This window comes from Thamnophis sirtalis, unplaced genomic scaffold, assembly GCF_051295495.1.
Source record: "Thamnophis sirtalis isolate CommonGarterSnake01/CBP01778 unplaced genomic scaffold, rThaSir2_p1.2 scaffold_9, whole genome shotgun sequence".
NCBI classification, from domain to species: Eukaryota; Metazoa; Chordata; class Lepidosauria; order Squamata; family Natricidae; genus Thamnophis; species Thamnophis sirtalis.
Window position 1 is genome coordinate 31,002,735 of NW_028261389.1, and position 20,212 is coordinate 31,022,946.

Sequence of the window (20,212 nt, forward strand, 5' to 3'; positions counted from 1 at the left end):
CTTTTAACAATGTATTTGTTGATTACACATCATGCTAATTCATTTCAAAGAAACATATTTTTAATAATCTAAAAGCAACAGAGAAATAAGTTTTGGAGAAAGAGAAGGAGGTTATAAGGCAAATATGTGAAAAATAAGACACATTATTATTATTTGAAACCAGCTTGGTATGCATTATACAACACATTTGCATTTTTCGAAAATATAAGAGTATCTTCTGATCCCGATTGTTTTAGAGATATTCGTATGTTGATTAGATGATTCTTCTATCTAGGTTTGCATATACTGTAAAGACAAGATTAAAATTTATAAACTGCCTTTTCAAATCTTAAATTTCAGCTTCATGTCTATTTTTTCACGTATAAAACCCCTTCTTTCCAGTATGCAATGATGAGCACCCATGTGAAGGAATGAGCCGCCATGCCACCTTTGAGAATTTTGGAATGGCCTTCCTCACCCTTTTCCAGGTTTCCACTGGTGACAACTGGAATGGCATTATGAAGGTAATTGGGGCCATTTCTGGAGACATGTTTTGTGCTGTCATGAATAGTGTCCTGAAATGGAAACAAAAGGAAAGTTGCCAGGGTCCTACGGTGAGCTTAAAGCATGCTGTGTATACTGTGATTTCTACATTGCAAGTATCCAATCAATGACTGCAAATGCCTGGCATTACAAAAAAATGTTAGAATGTTATTGATAATGATAGACAGAACCGGGCATGATACATCTATCCCATCATTTGGGGGATGGGATGATTATTATTTTTTTTGCAATATTTTAGAGCTTGTGTGGAGTGTGAATTCCTGAATAGGCAAGAGAGAAGGGAAGGGATAGTATAGTACTAAGACACTACAGTACATAAGCAAACTGTCATTCCTGAAGCATCATATAAGAGCTATGGCAATACAAATCTTTTTATGGCTCCATTAAAGCTAAAGAATATTGAGTCTGGGAAATCATTGGAGGAAGTACATAACACACAAAGTGCCTCTGTGAATCTATTCCTAAAGGCCATAAAAACAGCCTCAGCTGCTTTTCGATTTGGAGCAGTTGCTTGGAGCCCCTAGAGAACTTCTGGGCATGCATGTGCTTCCTCAGAAGACACTTCCACTGGGATAGCTACAGTCAACCATCTCGTAAAACAAGGTTTAAAATATAACATTTGGGTAGCAAATGAATTTTGAGTACTGTAGTAATACAAAATTAGACCAACTCGTTGGATGAAATGTGATTTGGCTAAGACAACCCTCATAAATTCTCTGTTACATACAGCTATTCACTCATATTATCTTGCTCAGTAGGATCACTATCCCATATCTGTCCTAATTTGTATCCAGTGCAGGAAAGTATCAAATTCACATGAGTAGGCTCTTCAAAGTGACATGTTGGCATAGACTCCAGTCACTAAAATATTCATGTTTCATATTAAATACTCAGTACTATGAAATATATATATCTCAAAGTGCAAAATGCTCTGTCTCAATAGAATATTGGGACATGGGACAAGGATAAATATGCCATTGCTGCATTATTTTCTATTCATGTGCTAAGATAAAAAGGGATATTATTTTGTAGTTAATTAGGACTTTCCTATGTGTCAGATTTCTTGTCGATCCAGAAAGTGATAGAATTAATGAAATAGAGGTTGGAGTGAGAAAATTCTGTTTCCAGAAATATCATACATCAGATCCATCATACATCTTGAGCCTTGTTTAAATATTTTGATTGAGAAAGCAGCTAAATTTTCTCTTCATTTTTTAAAAATAACGTTTCCCTTTTCTCTGTGTTTTGTGCTCATGTATTTGTGTTGTATGGGGAATTGTTTGGTTTTCTTTCTTTTTGTTTTTCACTTTTTTGGCCTAACTTAATTCCTCAAGGATACACTACGTGACTGCACTCATGATGATCGGAGCTGCCTGAGCAACCTACAGTTCATCTCTCCACTCTACTTTGTTAGCTTCGTGCTCACAGCCCAATTTGTCCTCATCAATGTTGTAGTAGCTGTCCTTATGAAGCACCTAGATGACAGCAACAAGGAAGCACAGGAGGATGCAGAAATGGATGCTGAGATTGAGCTTGAGATGGCACATGGATTGTGCCCTCATAGCATGAGCTCACTGAATCCTGGACAAGATGGAGGAGGTGGGAGAAAGGAGTCTGAAGGACATCTATGCATGACATGTTACTCTCCAGCACAGGTAGGCGGAGCATTTTTCCTTGCTGCTAGCAAGTTTTTGGCACATTAATTTGGGAGAACAAAGCTAGTTTAGAAGAATGTAAAGAGTTATGATGGGAAAAAAATGGATATTTAAGCAACCTGTGATTGGCAAAAATTCAGTTCTAGGCTAGGAGTTCTGGTATACTGAAAAATGCTCGTGAAGTCAGAACTTAGAACACCAATTAGTGCTGAATAGAATGAAATCTGGATTTTGCAAAAAGTTGGAAAATAAAATTTAAAAAGATACCATGAGGCAGGCCTAAGGTACAATAGTGGAGATACAGTAGGAAAACACAAAATTATTTAAGTAACTTGAGGAACACCTGTGAGGTTCTTTAGCAAATTTCAGTAGTGCTTCTCTGCCCAATATCCATTGACCCCTTCATTTTACATCATTGTGTAGGGCTATATTCTGCCTCATTTACTCATATTCTGTAGGACTGTACTCAGATGTGACTATTTGCCACAGAATTAACCAGCATGAGTGAAAGTGGCAGAAGATAACTACATTATGCAAAAGAACACTAAAACAAGCAAAAACATGGAGTTCTTAAAATAATGTCTCCCATCCTCCCCCTTTCTTGTCCCCTAGGAGAACTTATGGCTGGACAGTGTGTCTTTAATAATTAAAGACTCCTTCGACGGGGAGTTAATGATCATCGATAACCTATCGGGCTCCGTCTTCCATCATTACTCCTCGCCGGCCATGTGCGAGAAGTGTAACCATGACAAGCAAGAGGTAACCTGCGTGCGAGGATACGGGAGGGGACATCCCATACTTTTCAGAACACACACATGCACACTAAGCACAAGGTCTTCTTGGGATTGTCTCCTGATTATAGATAACTTTGATATACATTTTGCCATTAACATGCTTTCCTGAAGGCATCTAGTTCAAAGGAGGAAAGGCATGTTTGTATTAGCCAAAGGCTGAATGGAAAGACAGCTAGATTGACAAGGATATATGAAAAAAACTCCACCTTTTATCATTATGAAAGATGAGATACAGTATTACCTCTATAGAGAATACAGTATTCTGTTTTGCATATAGTAGAGTGATTTGTGAAAGGAACACGGTGCATTGTTTCATGGTTTTCAAGGTTTGGAGAGTATTTTTAAATGATATGCTTAGTTTTAAGTGGACCTCTGTTTTCTGGTATCTAAGAAGTACTCTAAAGTAGTCTAGTTCAAGGTAAAATCACTTTAAGTTTTTAAAATGCTGGCTACCATTTTATTTTGTCTTAGTTTTGAACCTTTGGCTCCTCTATTTAATTAAATTGTGCTAGTGGAAGGTGGAGGAAATGGAAGTAAAGAGATTTCCTGTTGAGTGATGGTTGTAAGGAACTATAGCTTAGGTAGTCTGAATCAAACATTTTTGCATATCTTAGCTAATAGAATTGTTTATTGTCAATTCTTTGCAATTAATGTGAATATTTTAGTTGCATAGATTTCAGAGGGCAGAGAAGTCCAGTTGAGTATTCACAAGTCAAGAGTCTTATTAGAAGATACTTGGCTGATAGTAAAGCTAGGGAATTTTATATCTTGGTCTAAGTATCATGGAGGCCGTCAATATCTTAGATTACCATGTTTATTCAATTATAAGTATACAAGTAACATTTTTCTCCATCTCCCACTACAATTCCTTCTTTTACGGCTTCACAATGCATGTTAAGTGAGCAAAGCACTGCAGTCAATGCATTAAGAAAGCCACTTCCTTTGAAAGACTTTCATGGCTGTCTCAATGGTTTGCCTGCGTAGGCAACACTTCCATTGGAATCACTAGCAAAGTGGTTATGCATGCACAAGTGCAGCTGGAATGATCTTCAAAACTACCATCCAAGTCTTCCCAAAGAATTCAGCACCTCAGTCTTTCCTGAAGTATCAGTGTGCCAAAACTCTTTCATTAACTGATATAGCCCAAACTTTATTTAAATTACTATACTGTCAAAAAAACCCGTGCCAAGATAAAAAGTATTTAATCCAAGAAACTCTTCATGCCAGCAACATATCTGTCCAATGCATTGCATCTCATTGGTCCACTTTTATAGCTTACCTGCCATGATACTAGAAAGGTAAAGGGTCCCTGTACGATTGTATTCTGCTAGTCGTTGCTGACTTTAGGGGGCCATTTCAAGGCCACAAAGCCAGCGCTCAAGCGGTACCTACTTTTTACCCAGTCTCATTTGGATGCTTTCAAATTGCTAGGTTGACAGGAGCTGTAGCTAGGATGGGAGCTCATCCCATCGCCTGGCACTCTTGTGTCAAACCTGAGCTGCTGACTTTGATAGAATGTGAGACTCCAGCCCACATTCCATCAATGCCCTTTCTGTAACAATTTGCATCTGATCATGTAAGAAAAGTATAAGAAATATTTCTTAAACGTGCCAAATGCATTATAAATGACTGCTACATAATGCATTTATAAATTATAAATGTGACAGGTGTTTCTATATGGGGCTGGATTCCTGGCAACTGCATGGCTGTTTTAGCATATCTACCTTGTAGTTCTTTCAGGAATATTCCTCTAAACTCTTTGAGCATGTTGGTCCATCTTTTCCATTGTCTTCCCTTGTCTACTTGACAAATACAGTTATCTCTAGATCATCATCCACTCCTATCACATGCAAATGATGATCTGAACATCACCTCAAGGGAACAATCAGTCTTGATTAGATCCAGGATGGACTGAAACTCTCCCTTTCTATCTCCAGATCCACTGTCCAAAAGCATCTGTTTTGTGTAACCCGATTTCAAAACTATGCAAGGCTGCTGGAAGTATAATTGATTTAATTATTCTGCTCTTATAATATATTCTGATCACATAAATGTACTTAGCTTTCATGAACTTGTCTAAATGTATTCTTTCCTTCAACTAAACTCTTTAATTCCTTAGCACACTGACCATCTTTACTTTTAATAAACACATTTCCAGGCATAATCTACATAAGGCCTTGCTAGAGTCAATAAATCAAAAGTAAGACTTCCTCTTGTTCAATCCATTATCCATCTTATATTAAGATCTCTTATCTTTCTGCCTTGCCTGAAACTGCCTATCCATTTCACATTTGTTCTCCATGTTTGATTCTGTTTATAAGAACATAAGAAGATATTGCTTACACAATGAATTAGTGCATTAAGTAATTGACATTTAATTGACAATTGCATCATTCTTCTTTCAAATCAGCATATACACAGATCTAAGCCTCATAGGCTTATTGTATATTTGTTGATGTAGCACTGATAGCACTTGTCTCTTCATCTTTTGTAACTTACTTTCCAGCAGGGTCAGTTTCAGTATATATCCTCTCCGCAAATTTTATCTCCTATAATGCCTTTTTAGAAAATATTTCAATGTGCATCTTTCAATCTTCCTTTAACCTTATTTGCCTTCATTCATTCCAGGATTAATCTTGAGTAGTCCTACCTAAAGTGTACATTTTCATATGATTTTATGGCCTTCTTAAACTCCTAATTATCATTATCTTACTATGTCCTTTCTATGTTGACATGTTTGATTCCCTGTCATTTTTTATTTGACTCTATATTTGGTTGTTGTACATCCTTCATGTTTACAAACATTATCCTTTATGCTTTGTATCCTTTGTTTTACTTTCAAAGTTTTTGTTGCTTTTATTTGCTTTAATAATCACTTGTATAGAAAGTTGATTGACCCTTTTGATTTTTTTTTTCCTACATGGGGTCCTTGGTGCTCTCTGAGCTTGGTTGTTTTCTTGCAGACATTTCATTAGCCAAAATAATGTTTTTCCCATTTAATATCCATGTGTTTCTTATGTCTTTCCATACATTCTCTGTTTTCTTTGACTTAAGTTACTCATGTTAAATCTGTCTTCACATTGGTTTTACATTTTGACCAATCTTACTGGTACACCTAGGGGTTTGATTCTCCAACTTTTGCCTCATCAATGAATAATACTGAGTCATCTTTTGATGTTGGATTTAGTGCTGCTTACAATTTGTTACAGAATCCCTCAGTATGTTTCACCATTGCATGTGTAGCAGCTGCATACATTTGTATAACATTGATGTTCACTGCACTAGTTCTATCCTGTCACAAAGTGTAGCAAACTCATATATTGTCACATCCATTTTTGCTGCTCATTGTTAGTATAGTATCATGCCCTGAATAGAAATAATCATTTAATTTGATTCACCAAAATTCAACTGTATCAAAAATACAGCATCCTGTTTAGTACGCTTTATTTTCACTTCAAAAATTTCACTTTTGTTGTGTGCAAACATCTCACATTCCAGGTTTTAATGATGAGTCCTTCTAAACAAGAAATCCATCTTCAATAAGTATAACCAAATTTTCTTTTGGATCAGATCTGTCCATGTTCATCATACACAGTGAAATTTGACATTCTTCCCCAGTAACTGGAAGAGTGTCTTCTGATATGCGAGTATGTTTATCTGTCACTCGACCCTATCGAAATATTTTAGCTATATCGTTATAGTTTTCTTGGCAACACTATAGCTTTACTATTACCTTCTTCCAGTTTCATTTTGGACAACCTTCTTCTAGATGGATGAGACTCCCTCACATCTGTAAAGCCTACAAACAAAATAATTCATTCCCTGCAGCACCTTGTTTTCAATCACTTTTCTATAGGCATTGTCAAACAACTAGGATAATGTAATGGCACATAGGATAGTGATCAAGGATATATTTAGCTGGTGTTCATCCATGTAACCCTTTTTGAAATAACTCATCTTATGTCATTACAATGGGATTTGTTAAGTAATTTATGTCCAAGCAGTGAGCATTTTGATTTTTTAATTTGCTGAAACATGAGCATCTTTCAGGTTTAATTGATAAATTTCCTTTTTAAAACAAGAAACAAAAAAAACCCACCTCTTTATTTATTTAACATTTTTCATGCTTGGTCCAGTAATATATTTTCAATCAGTCAATATTTGTAGCTGCATTGCTGGTTTGTGAGAAGGACTCAGTGGTTATATATCACAAAATATTTGTAATGATGGTAAATCTGAATCTGTGTAAGAATTATTAAAAAAAAATTCACTCTGAATTTTAGACCACAATTTACCAGTGTTAGCAAACTATACAACTCCCTTTCCTGTCTTGTAATATACTTGTGTTAATAATTCAAGCAGAAAACCAAAGCAAAATTTTGATCTTGATTTTAAGAACATATTTAGAAACAAGTGACAACATTTCTAACTACGTTTTGCTTCAGAAACTCACTTCTTAATATTAGTTACTCACAGGTGGTACACAGATCTTGATTTCCAAAATGCTCAATTTATTCACATACATCTAAACTTAAGTTGAGGAGAAAATAAATTAGTTTAATTCTATTAACTTTTCATCTGAAACGAGATAGAGAGGTAAAACAGCTTGATCACAGAAGAAACTATGAATTTTGTTTTGCAGAAATTAGATTTTTAATATATTTTAACACATTTAAGTATCCTGTAGTCTAGGCAATCTATAGTTTTCAAATATATTTGATCTCACTGAAGTAATCTTTTATTCTTCTTGGTATTATTCTAATTTTGATATTTAATATTAGAAAACTTTTTAAATAATGTATTTAGACTTCATACTGGAGGTATATAAAATGGCTAATTGTCTTCACAAGATCTATTAATATATAATGGAGGCTTATAGATTTGAGCTTAATATTTTCTTTTATACTATATTAGGGTGTTCTTTTTATTCTGGTATTCAATAGACAAGAGGTTCATATCTTACAAAGTAACAGTGTAACCCTCAGCATTCCAAATATCATGTAGAATTAAATCAGAGTCCAATTTAATAAGACAGACATGTTGGCACAAACTGTGGAACTTTAAGGATAGCTCTGCCTTGGACTCTGATTTAATTCTACATGATATTTGGAATGCTGACAGCAACCTTAATCAAGTGATCTACTATTTGTAATTGGAGATGGCTGTTAATAACAATCTTATAGCTTTTTTGTTGTATCTAAAACAATGGAACAATTAAGCATGTTTTCATGTGAAGTTCAGTTAGGTATATGATAGTTTACTAAATGAGTTAGAGGTGTCATTCATACAAAGTTTGTGTTTGTATAATATGTACAGATATTGTGGCTGGTAGTTGTGTTGTGTTTTGATGTGATGTGATGCTGGCTTTCTTTTCTTTTTTAAATGTGTAGATGATTAGTGATGGCTGTGTTTGGTAAAGACTTCCATATTATGCATCCTTGGACACAATCCAGCACATTAAGAAGCATGCATAAATCATGTTGATCTTGAAGGCATTTCAAGATATGACTAGGCACTGGATTGTGTCCAGACTGCTCTAAACAATACTAGTTCAGCAGAGAGCCTCCATGGAAATACTGTGGCTTTAGTGCTGTAAAGATTGCCATCATTATATCCTGGTGACAGATTACATCATGATAGTGGATTACCATTTTGGAAATCTACTTCAGTCATACCTTCCATTAATTCCAAATAAACTGTCGTCTGAAGGAGTCCTAATATTTGGCACTGCCATTAATTTTGTTACAGATCCTGTCCAAAGCCATCAGCTCTCCATATCACTTTTTACCACTGTTTACACCAGCAAAATATTCTGCACAAATACAGGAAAGCAGAACTTTATTGAAGGATCTCTCAAATTAGGTCATAATAATAGAGATAAAATAATAACCAAGAAAGAGCCAATACCAAAATAGGTTCAAAGGTTCCTAAGAGACTGCCATTAAGTGAAAAAAGTACTAGTAAGCTGGGCAAAATGAAAAACAAAAGAGAAGGTAACCCAATAAAATGAAAAGGGGAGGGGAATCCCTTTATCCTTTCATCAAGGGATGATATTTAAAAAAGATGGAGAGATGGTGTTGGGGAATTATTTGATGCAGAAAGCAAATTAAAACCCAGCAATTTGAGTGAGAGATGTGAAAACAAGGAATATTATAATATCGTAATGTACAATTTTGTTTAAAAAGAAAATGAAAACAGAAGTTGAATAATAACAAGGAATAGAATGGTTTCTTCTTTCAAGTAAGTTGGAAATAAATACCATAATTTGTGTTAGTAAGTAGCACTAACTAGTGCTAGTAAATTGGAATTAAGCACAAGAGTTAAGTGAAAAATAATAAAGAAAAGCCATTCAGCTGCATGATTTTCATATGAATTGCATGATTACTACTGTTGAAGGCTTCACCAAAGCCATAAACTGCCTGTTGATGGAAATAAACACTGCTTCCCAAGACAAGGCAGTCCTTTTCTCAATGATCCCCAGACTACCTTCTAGGAATTCTCAGAGATTTCTCAGTCTCTTAATGTAGACTCAGTTATACTGAATTTAAATTCAATATTATGGAGCCACTCCTGGTGAGATTGAGAGGCTTTCGGTTTTCCTTCCACAGAAGATGAAATGGAGAATTCTTCAGATGACATGGGCCATCGTAGAAAAGTGTATTTTATTTTTGTTTATCCTCATCTCACCCTAAAAATCTTTCATGATGTGTAAAATTGAGCTAAGGCTCTGTAAAGTATGTCAAGTATGACTTCCTTCCTTGTCTTCAATCTCTTTTCTAAAGCAATGTGACGGTTAAGAGTGTTATTTGACAGCTTCTTTCCTGAAATCCACCCACCCCTTACTATAGATCCAGCTGGCTGAAATGGAGGCCTTATCGCTCAATTCTGATAAGTCTTCTATCCTGCTAGGAGATGATGGAGATAGTTCCAACATTGACCAGCCAAGTCCCAAGGAAAAGGTAAATTATTTATATATAGGAACTATCTTCCTTTGAAAGAATTCATTTTTCCAGGGTCAAGGAGTGATGGGTGGTAGGTGGATGGATGACAAAATTCTATAGGACTTTTTCTTAAATGTTCTGAATTAATTTACTATACCGTATATCAAGTGTATGAAACTTTTGATCACTGGAGCCACACTTTTTGTTTATCTTGTTTTATTGGAGTAACATTGATGGCTGCATAAAATTGTCCATTTCACACAAGTGTGCAAAAATTGGAATCTTAAAACAATAAAGCTTTTGAGTTTTCAAGAGAGTATTAAAACTCAATATTAAAGGCCATACTAGTGAAGGAAACTGCATTGCCTAAGCTCACATAGGGCGATAACAAGGGCTGCATGTTCCATCCTACTTGTTTCATCATATTATTTCTGATGTAGATTCCTTCATGAAACATGAAGTCCATATGTGCATATGGATGGAACATTTTCATTTTCCACCAGAACTTTTTCAATAAGGGAAGTCAATTACTGAAATGTATAAAGCAAATTACCTCAATCAAGAGCTCCAATAAAACTTTGATACATATCTAGCGTCTTTCCCCACAGCTCAGTCAAAGTGTTATCAATCCTCCGTGAGCTAGTTGAAAACTAAACCTGCATAACACAAACATTTATGTTCTGACTGCTGATCCTCTCCTCCTCTATAGATTCTGTTTTGGCATTTAAAATAAACGATTGATTACATTCTCTGTTGGCATTTCTGTTTTACAATTCTGTTGGGAATCCATCTGCCAAGCACAGTTCTGGTAGTTCCTGAAGCACATCGGATAACTGATTTGTAGAGTGACATGGAAGCTCAGTAAAATGGGGCAATCTTTCTGGCTTTATTAGGCTGTTCTTAGAGCCAGACAATCAGTTGTTTAGCAGGCCATAAGAAGCTATCTATGGGGTTGCCTCCTCTGCCTGCTTCTTCCTAAAAGTGGGGGAGAGGGAATGACAGAGTATCAAAAGCCCCAGTGACATATTTGTGCAAGATTGAAGTGTTCAAGAGGTTCTGGATAGTCATCTGATTGTACTGCTAGAGAATGGCTAAAATGAAAACAATACCATGGAGAGGGAACAGAATAAAGAATTTAACAGGGCACATTCATATCATGGTTAAATGCCCATGGGAATTTAAAGCCCTCTGACAATGTATCAGATACATACTTGAGCACATTTTTTCAACCTTGAAAAGTTTCCTCTTGTTTAAATAATTTTGTTTCCTTTTTACGAAGCTTCATGAGACAAATATCTTTATTCTGACTAGGATGGTGAAGACAGCCCTAATTCTACAAGGAATACAGGCTTGGAAGAATGTCTCTTCCCTTTAACAAATACAGGACCTTCTCTGCCTCCAGAAAACTACCAGTACGAAATGGAAAAAATCCCTTTCAGTCAAGCTCAGTCTTGGCTAAATAATGAGACCAATGAAGGTAGGCAATGCCACATAGTTGATCTGAACTAATATGGTACCCAACAGAGATAGTTACTTTTTTTTAAAAGCTCTTTCGTGTTAATGGAATGTATTCAGCTATAGCAATGATGGCTAACCTTTTATGGACTGAGTGCTCAAAGCGTGTGCACGTGCACAAATGCATGCATGTGTCCAAATCCCCAAAATGCAATGCATGTGCAACCCCGCACATTCGCCCTGCGTATGCACAACAAAGACCGAAAGACAATCTGGCTGGTGGGAGGTGCACATGCATGCACAGCAGAACTAAACTGGTGCAATGTCTCGCATGCCATCAGAAAGGGCACTGCATGCCACCTCTGGCACGTGTGCCATAGGTTCACTATCACAGAGCTATAGGCATGAAAAATGCATCAGTTATAAACAATATAGTTATGAAGAAATTGATGTTTTCCAAAGATTTCTTTTCACTTACTGATCTAGGAATAGAAAATGATACTGTATACAGATATGCATCATTTAACACTATACCACAGCCTTTTTCAATTGGGTATATTCCAAATGTGTCTAATATTTTCATCAGGGACAGTAGCTAGGAGACATATCTGAAAGACACTGAGTTGGAAACTGCAATATGTTTCATACATTATCTGTAGTCAAGGAAACTGTATTGTAAAAGGCAAGTATTAACTTTGTAATTGTGTAAGTTTGAAGCATCATAATGTTTTCTTTCCCACATGTTCATCTGTGTTTTAAAGGTCCTCTTAACTCAGTGTCTAAACTTACCCTTCTGATCATTCTAGGGCTAATGTGTTTATTTTCGCATTGTTTTTCAAAAATCATGAGGGCAATATAGATAGTCCTGTCTCTTATCTTATAACAGTCCTATAAATTAAGTTATTGTGAGACATAATGACTAGAACAACTTTTAAGCCTCATGAAAAGGTAACTAGAATTACTTTTTAAAACCAAAGTGATTTCAAAGTGTAACCCTGATGTATGTGAAGAAAAGCCTGAAGCATTGCCAAAATCACTCATGCTGCTCGGCTGGCAAGTGCTAATTTGTCTAATACTAAAAGCCATGCTCAAATTATCGACTGTGTTCTCTTGGGGGAAATATCCAGGGAACATGTTAGCTAATAGAGCTGGATGATGCTAGTTGTTCCTTGCTAGATGGACCAACCAAGAGCAAAATGAATTAGTGCTTCCTAAACAGCTACCAAAGAAAGAGGCTGGATTTGTGAAAAGAACAAGATGCATGATTGCAAGTAGTTTGGTTTTCTCAGTTTCCCCATTAAACATAATTTAAATTGACTTTTTAGATTTCTGCCCAATAAGGAAATTTGAAATTGGAAACTTAATTTCTTCTTTTTTATGTCTTTCTCCTGATTTTACCAAATCCCCTTATTTTCTGGACCCCATTCTCTGTTGCCAGTTGAAACAGAGTTTTTTCTCCCTGCTGTTTCTGCTAAACTGTCAAGTCAAGAGAAAGCATCTTGTCCAGAGAACCTTCCTAAAATCTCTCTGCAAGCTTCCTGGGCCTCACTGCAATCTCCAAATGTAAACTCCTCACTTATTCACCAGGTAAGTGATCCCATAATGACTTTGTCTCCCATATGTCCACCAAGGTTGAACCATACACAGACATGAGGAAATTGCTTCAGGAGTAAAAATAGTGTTCTCCATTTAAAACAAATTTCAGATGCATACCAAATTATGCAATCCAGATTTTAAAAAATTGATGTGTCCTATATAACATTGGGAGCCTTCTAATGAAACCTATGTGATTCTAATAACCAAGAGGCCTGGCTATTAAATAAACCTACAATCAGCATGTGAGTGGACCTTATATCTGAAAGTGTCTGAAAATTTTAAGACAGATTGATGGAAGATCAGTCTATTTATGGCTAATATTAGGTGTGAGAAGAGACACCAAACAAATGTTTTAGTCAACCAGGTTCCTTGCAATGATGTTAACACACTATTGTTCTCAGCTGTAAGATTCAAAACTGTGTCCTCATACTAACTGTTAGTGCTGCCAGATGAGAGTGGAGGCAAGGAACAACCATCTGCTTTTGTTAGTTGATGTATAATGTTGCAACTGATGCCATGTTCCTTGTCTGAATAAGAAGACTAATTTTGTTTGCTTGTTATTTCTTGGCCTTGCAGACCACAGAGAGTGACACTTCCCTTGATGATGGCAGGAGCAATAGCTCAGAAGGCAGCTTGCAGACCACACTGGAAGACAGTTTAAACCTTAGTGACTCACCCCAGTGCGCCCTAGACCTCCCGGTAGTATTATGCCCAGTGCCAGCAGCCACCCAAAAAGCTTTGGTGGTCCCACTTTCCCCTGCCTCCCGAAGGCAAAGCATAAGGGGCCGTGGCATCTTTACTCTCCAGAACATCAGGAGGCACCAGCGGAGCCACAGCAGTGGAGGAAGCACTAGTCCGGGTTGTACTTATCATGATTCCATGGACCCTTCTGATGAAGAAGGGATTGGGAGCAGCCTAAGGGGAGGAGGCAACAGCAGTGAGCAGTCAGAGACCCTCAGCAGTTTCTCTCTGACTTCTCTCTTTTCACCACCTCCTCCATCTCAAGCTCTGGCACTTGTGAAGAAGTGCAACAGCACCAGCAGTCTCCATGCCAACTCTTCTTCACGGAGTTCTGCATCAAACGAAGCCAAGCAGTTCTACTCAGTTGACCCAAGGGGTTTTTTATCCATGCCATCTTGGGTGACAGACTTCTGCAAGAACAGCCCTTCTCCGAGAGAGGGTGGTGTACCAGAGGGCTTGGACAAAATTGGGACTCCAGACCACAGCCCCCCGGTTCCTTCTGAGTTGCAACTGGGGACCAGAGTCAGCAAGAGACATAGATGAGTCTCCCTGCGGCAGGGAGGAAGAATGAAATGTGAAAAAGGCTTGTTCTGGCTGCCACTTCCCAACAGCAGTTCCCAATGAGAGGACTGTGGAAAGGGGGGGGAAAGCAGTCACACAAAATATAAATATGTATGTCTGTATGTGTGCACGTGTGTATGTGTGTCCGCTTGTGTGTATGTGTGGAAAACAAGACTTTTGTACCATACCTCAGAGACTTGAGAGAGTGATAGCAATATGAGAACATCCCACATTTGCAGGCTGCCGCTACCTCTGCAAAAATGACAGTGGGATGAAGTTAAGAGGGTGAAGAAGACACTCCAACCAAATAACTAGCTGGCTGGATGCAGCTATTTAGCCCTCTGCATATACAAATATATATGTACAGATATATAGAACGATTTATTTATTTTTTTTACAGAGAGCTTAGGACTTCCAGAAAGTGCTAAGTATGAAAAGGGCAGGGTCTTGGGGGAAAAAATAACTTTAAAATGAAATGGGGAATCCAGCCAGATTTTTAGGGCTTGGAGATCTCTTTCAAGCAAAATTGCATAATTCATGTTGTGTTTTGTGGGGTGGTGATGGTGGTGGTAGTAAAAACTATGATCCACATCTTGGCGGGAGGGTGGGGGAGCTATTTATATGAAGATACTCTTTGGAGATACTTCGAGGGGGTGCCACAGCATCTGAAGCTCAGCTTTGTTAAACTCCTCAGGTAGCATCAGTGAAATTCTCAGACTCCTTAAATGTGAACACAACCAGTAGAAAAGATGATGTGGGCTGTGTAGAATTGAAAGCTCTAGGTCAGGGGTGTCCAGACTTGGAAACTTTAAGACTTGTGGACTTCAACTCCCAGAATTCCCCAGCCAGCTGGGGAATTCTGGGAGTTGAAGTCCATAAGTCTTAAAGTTCCCAAATTTGGACACCCCTGCTCTAGGTGGCCTTCCCCAGTAGGACACCCTCGGGAAGTTTTAGTTTCCAGAGGGTAACAGGAAGAACCAGGAGGCAAAACCAGAAGCCACATGGTAAATTGCTCGGTGCTCTGATTTTCATTGATTGTGCTTTGTTTGTTTGTTTGTTTGGGGGAGGATTTAGAAAGAAAGCTACGTGGGGAAAACCACTTTGTACTGCTTAGGGATCGGGATTTGTAGTTTATTTTGTTTACTATTCAATATTTGTGAAAAAAAAATCTATTTTAGAAGCCCAGAGATGCAAAAACCATCTCTAAAGAAAAGTATGCTATTTTTTACAAATATATTGAAAGAAAAAAAAAGCTAGAGAATGAGGAAGAAGTGTAACAAGCTCTTTGTATCCAACATAGGCCTGTTATTTCTGTTATTTTGATCCTCCCAGAACCATTTCTATGTTTCCATAAGAAAAGAACACAATTATGCCTTTCATGGCTTTGTTAGCTAAGTTAAATAGTCTCAGATGAGATGCCTCCAGCCATTCTAAGAATGCAAAGTAATTGATTAGCATTTTTTTTTTACTGATAATCAGGCCAAGCTGCATGTCATGATTTGACACTGCATGTAACTTTTTGAAATTATAGATAATTGCTAGGATGGGAGAAGCAAGACTGGAACTATAACATAAAAGGAGAAAAAAAAGCCCATCCAGAAATCTCTGTCAAATCCATTACTAGATTGGGGGGCGGTGACTTTTGCACTACATTCCTGACAAAAATTCCATTTCACACTTGTGGGAGCTGTTATTTGAAATGAAAAGGAAATTAGCATCAGTGAGAGCTTCTCTTTTAAGCCAAGCAATAGTTTCATTAATAGGGTGGCACTGGAGACAATATTGTTCTCCCAGTTATGATCCAGCTGCTATTTTCTCTTTTAGAATAACAGCAAACTATCTATTTAATGTCATGTGTTATTTGGCCTTAAGTGAGCATGTGTATGCATGGCTGTATATGGAGGATGGAGTGTTAGAGGAAGAAGACTGGATAGCTGGAACTTGCTCAGTTATATGGCATCTGGGATCATTCCCACAATAAACTTCTTTCCCTGTTATAAACCACATTTTCAGCAACTCAGTCACTTTCAAGATACCTTTTTATCATAATGTTTTCATTATTAGCCAAGCCATCAGGCAGAAAGCCTGGTTTCTGAAAATATTATCGTTTTCTATTTCAAGGCAAGAACGGAACAATCATAGGTACAATTCCCCAATTATTTTGTTATGACACCCCCCCCCCCAAAAAAAATCTGGCAACTTAAATGACATGGGCTGAGCTATGATATACAGAAATGGGCAGTTGAAGGTTTAACATTACATGAAAATATTCTATTTCGGTAGTTTATTGATATAGATTGAACTAATCAAGGAGAGAAGCAACTTAGAACTGAGGAGCAATTTCCTGACAGTTAGAACAATTAATCAGTGGAACAGCTTGCCTCCAGAAGTTGTGAATGCCCTTAAGAAGATGTTGGATAGCCATTTGTCTGAAACGGTATAGGGTTTCCTGCCTAGGCAGGGGGTTGGACTAGAAGACCTCCAAGGTCCCTTCCAACTCTGCTATTGTATTGTATTGTATTCTTAAAGACAGATCCAGGCAAAGACTGACTGAAAGTTGGCAACTGATTTCAAGTGCTCTGGGGAAAAAATGTTAACAGGAAATCTCCTTTCCTTGAAACTTGCTCATCTTCCAAGAGAGGCTCAGTCCATATCCCAAGATTGGAAAGGTAGAGGGGAGTAGGAGAGTGGGAGACTTCTCCCTGGAGCTGAAGTATATCTTTTCCCTGAAAAATTGAGTCAGTCACAGTTGATTTAATAACCCACCTTTACACATTTGGGCTCAGCAGCCTTTCAACATTAAGGGCTTTCACAGAGAATTTTAGAAGACATGGCAATGCTGATTTGTACATCAGATGGCTGCTTTGCTTTTAGTGTAATGAGTCAATGAATACCAAATAGGTTACAATGGGCAGGAGATGAAATCCTGATGAATGCATCTCTTGAAAAGTAACGTGTGTTTTTAGAGAGTACAAAAGTGAAATGAAGAGTGACTAATGCAGAAAAGAAGGAAGGAGTTCCTGATTGCTTCAGAGAAGGGTCAAGGTCTTCAATAATAAAGCAATAATAGTCCTAATTTTAAATGTTTTGTGTGTGCGTCTGTGTGTGCGTGCACACATGCACATTAGCTTGTAGCATGCTTTCTGCTTGTTCTCTGAGGAGCAGAAATGATGGGTAGAAAAGCAGACCTCTTTAATGTTCTTTGAAAGGACAAGGAAGCCATCCATATCAACGCATAGTAAAAAACTGAAATGAACTTTGGCACTACTCCATCTGCAGACCCAGTTATTTCTGTTTATCATAACTCTGTGATTATTTGTAGTTATGGCAAAGCAGTTAAATGGTAACTTTAGCTGCAATGCAGAAACCAACCGAGGCACTGCAGCTTCCGTCTGCCAGCCAAAAGTGCTGTGTAAATCTTTTCCAATAGGTAGATAGGAATGTCATGTTCTGGTTGGATCCTGTCAGCTCAAATGTATGGGAATGTAAGTTATATAATTAGTATAACTTTCTCATTTGTATGTGTTGCCAGCATTGTTCCAGATTGTCATGATATGAGCTGAATGTTTGACATTGAATTTGTGCTTAATTGTACTTGAAGAGTCGAGAGACCAAAAAGAAAACTTACATGCATAGAAAGTGTTTGCACAGTCTGTGATTTGGACAAATGTAGCCTTAAAAAGATAGTGAGATAGTTATGAAAAGGAACTGGGACCTTGTGTAGGATTGGAAGTGACCAAAGGTTTTCACAAGAGAAGAGGGACCGCAACTCCTCCATGACCACAATTTTGCCCTGCATCAGGTTTATACTCAATTTTCATCTTGACTGGACAGTATATAGTTTTATGTAATATGTTATTTACAGAGCCCTAAAAGTGAACACAGTATGACAACTTTGAAATCTGTATCACTATAGAGTCCAATCCTATGTATGCTTTATCAAATTTAAGTTTCATTCTCCAACAGTGCTAGGATGATGGGTCTCCAACATTCATGTTTGAGAAAATATTGTCTTACAATTTTGGGCAGTTTATATGTAAGAACACAAAATTAAATTACTTTCTTCTAAAGTTCTAGGTTGGATTACGTTTAAAAAAGAACAGTCCTGAATTAAAGAATAGTAGCATCTGATGATATTAATATAAAATAATATTCCTAACAATGAGAAGGTGGGGATAAGCCAAATCTGGCCACCGATGCATTGTAATCTGATGCAAGTTACAGTATGAAGTAATATTCTGTTAGGATATTATTAGCTGAGTAAAATTGTGTGTACAATTATGCAGTGGCATTCCAAGATCTGACACCCAACAACTATCTTAGCATAAATCATATCACATAAAAAATTAAGAGAAGCACTTTGCTGATACCAGGAGCCAGTTCATCTTCAGGGATATAATTCTAGATACCAGTTCATACTTTAATCATACCAAATTTCTTCAGAAAATACATGTAGAGTTCACAGCTGATCTTAAATCATATGGAAAATCATAAAAGAGGGAGGTGTCCTCCTGAATAATCATTAGTATGAAAGTGCTAACAACACGTTGAATCCTGGCTTCCAACTGATATGGAACTGACACATGTACAGTAGTATTTCTCATTGTAAACAACTCTGTAATATGAGGACCAGATCTTCAGCGTAACTTAGAGAAGGGAGAGAATACTTGCCACACTTTAGGCATTGAGCTCTACATGTGACCAAGCATCTAAGCTGATCCCTCCTGGTGACCATCTCGTAATCTGGGCCATAGTTTCTATATGATTTCTGGATAGGATATTCTAATCTCATCACAACAACAACAACAAAACTCCTTCATCTATGTCACATAAACATGCTTCAACATTCTGGCCAGTTTCATACTAACAAATATTTCAAGAAGCATTTTTCTTATGTTAGTAGGCATGAATCAAATTGATGCCTGTGATTCGGGACTCATCTCCTTTGTGTTTGCATGTGTGTTTGTGTTTTCAGACACTTTAATCACTTAATTTAAACTTTTAGAAGTAGGGGGTTGTTTCCAGCAGGAAGTTGCAAGAGGATTCTGTTTGTGATCCAGAGATGCTTAGCCAGATGTCTAGATTTAAAGCGGAATTTTCCTTACTCACAAATAGATATATACAAGATTGCCTTCTTAATTTAGTGTGTGCCTATGCGGCAGATGTCTTGAATTACAAGGCAGGAAATGAATAGAACCAATTGAAAACATTAATAATTTCAGTTGTGAACTGTAGAATGTATGCTGGCCTTTGTTGCAGGTAATATTTATTTATTTTTATTTTTTAAAGGTGCTACTGCTTATTCATGACAATAGAAGTCCCAAGTAGTTTGCATTATATTGTATATAATTTGAACACATGACAGCAGAGACATCTTTATGCCATCAACCACATCCTACTCTTCCTTCAAAAACTGGATTCTTTTTGCTTATGTTTTATTTCACTACACAAGCAAAGTAAAAAAAAAATATCTGGCTTAGCCTAGGAAAGGCTGGTTACTATGGCAACGGAAGACGAAGTTATCTTTAGAGAATATTTTGTCTCTTGCTTTTAATTATTTACTAATGGTTTTGAAGAAAAAAGAGGAAATATCTATTCTTCCCAGAGAGAAGTTATTAAAATGCAACAAAATTGGCTCTTTGCGCTTATTAGCTTAGAATAAGGCTTCCGTGCCGTATTTGAGAATTGGGTGTGGGGGGGTGGAAAATCTGTTTATACCTGATTGGTTTTATTTTCTTCAGTGGCTCTTTAGTCCAGTCCCTTTAATGGAGAGTCTAGAAAGTCTCTGCAGCCCCTCTCTGTTTCTGTGTTCATTTTGGAATCTGTTCAATCACAGAAACCTCATAAGGAGGAAGTCTCATTGCAATTTCTTCCTCAGTAAATGAAATTTAAAAAAAAATATCACAAGAGACAATTGCACTTTGTG

The 20,212-nt window shown here is 37.2% G+C and overlaps 1 protein-coding gene across 3 annotated transcripts in view; it reads left to right on the forward strand.

Moving 5' to 3' along the window:
* CACNA1I (calcium voltage-gated channel subunit alpha1 I) overlaps window positions 1-14,268 on the forward strand; it is a 173,384-nt gene extending 159,116 nt beyond the window's left edge. For 2 of the 3 annotated variants that reach the window (XM_087723205.1, XM_087723206.1), the window contains exons 29-35: window positions 382-503; window positions 1,878-2,198; window positions 2,811-2,957; window positions 9,841-9,951; window positions 11,245-11,410; window positions 12,827-12,975; window positions 13,561-14,268. In XM_087723205.1, the coding sequence (XP_087579331.1) occupies window positions 382-503; window positions 1,878-2,198; window positions 2,811-2,957; window positions 9,841-9,951; window positions 11,245-11,410; window positions 12,827-12,975; window positions 13,561-14,268 (1,724 nt within the window). The remainder of the gene's footprint in view (window positions 1-381; window positions 504-1,877; window positions 2,199-2,810; window positions 2,958-9,840; window positions 9,952-11,244; window positions 11,411-12,826; window positions 12,976-13,560) is intronic. The other variant, XM_087723207.1, reaches the window with a different exon arrangement.
* Window positions 14,269-20,212: the final 5,944 nt, after the last annotated feature.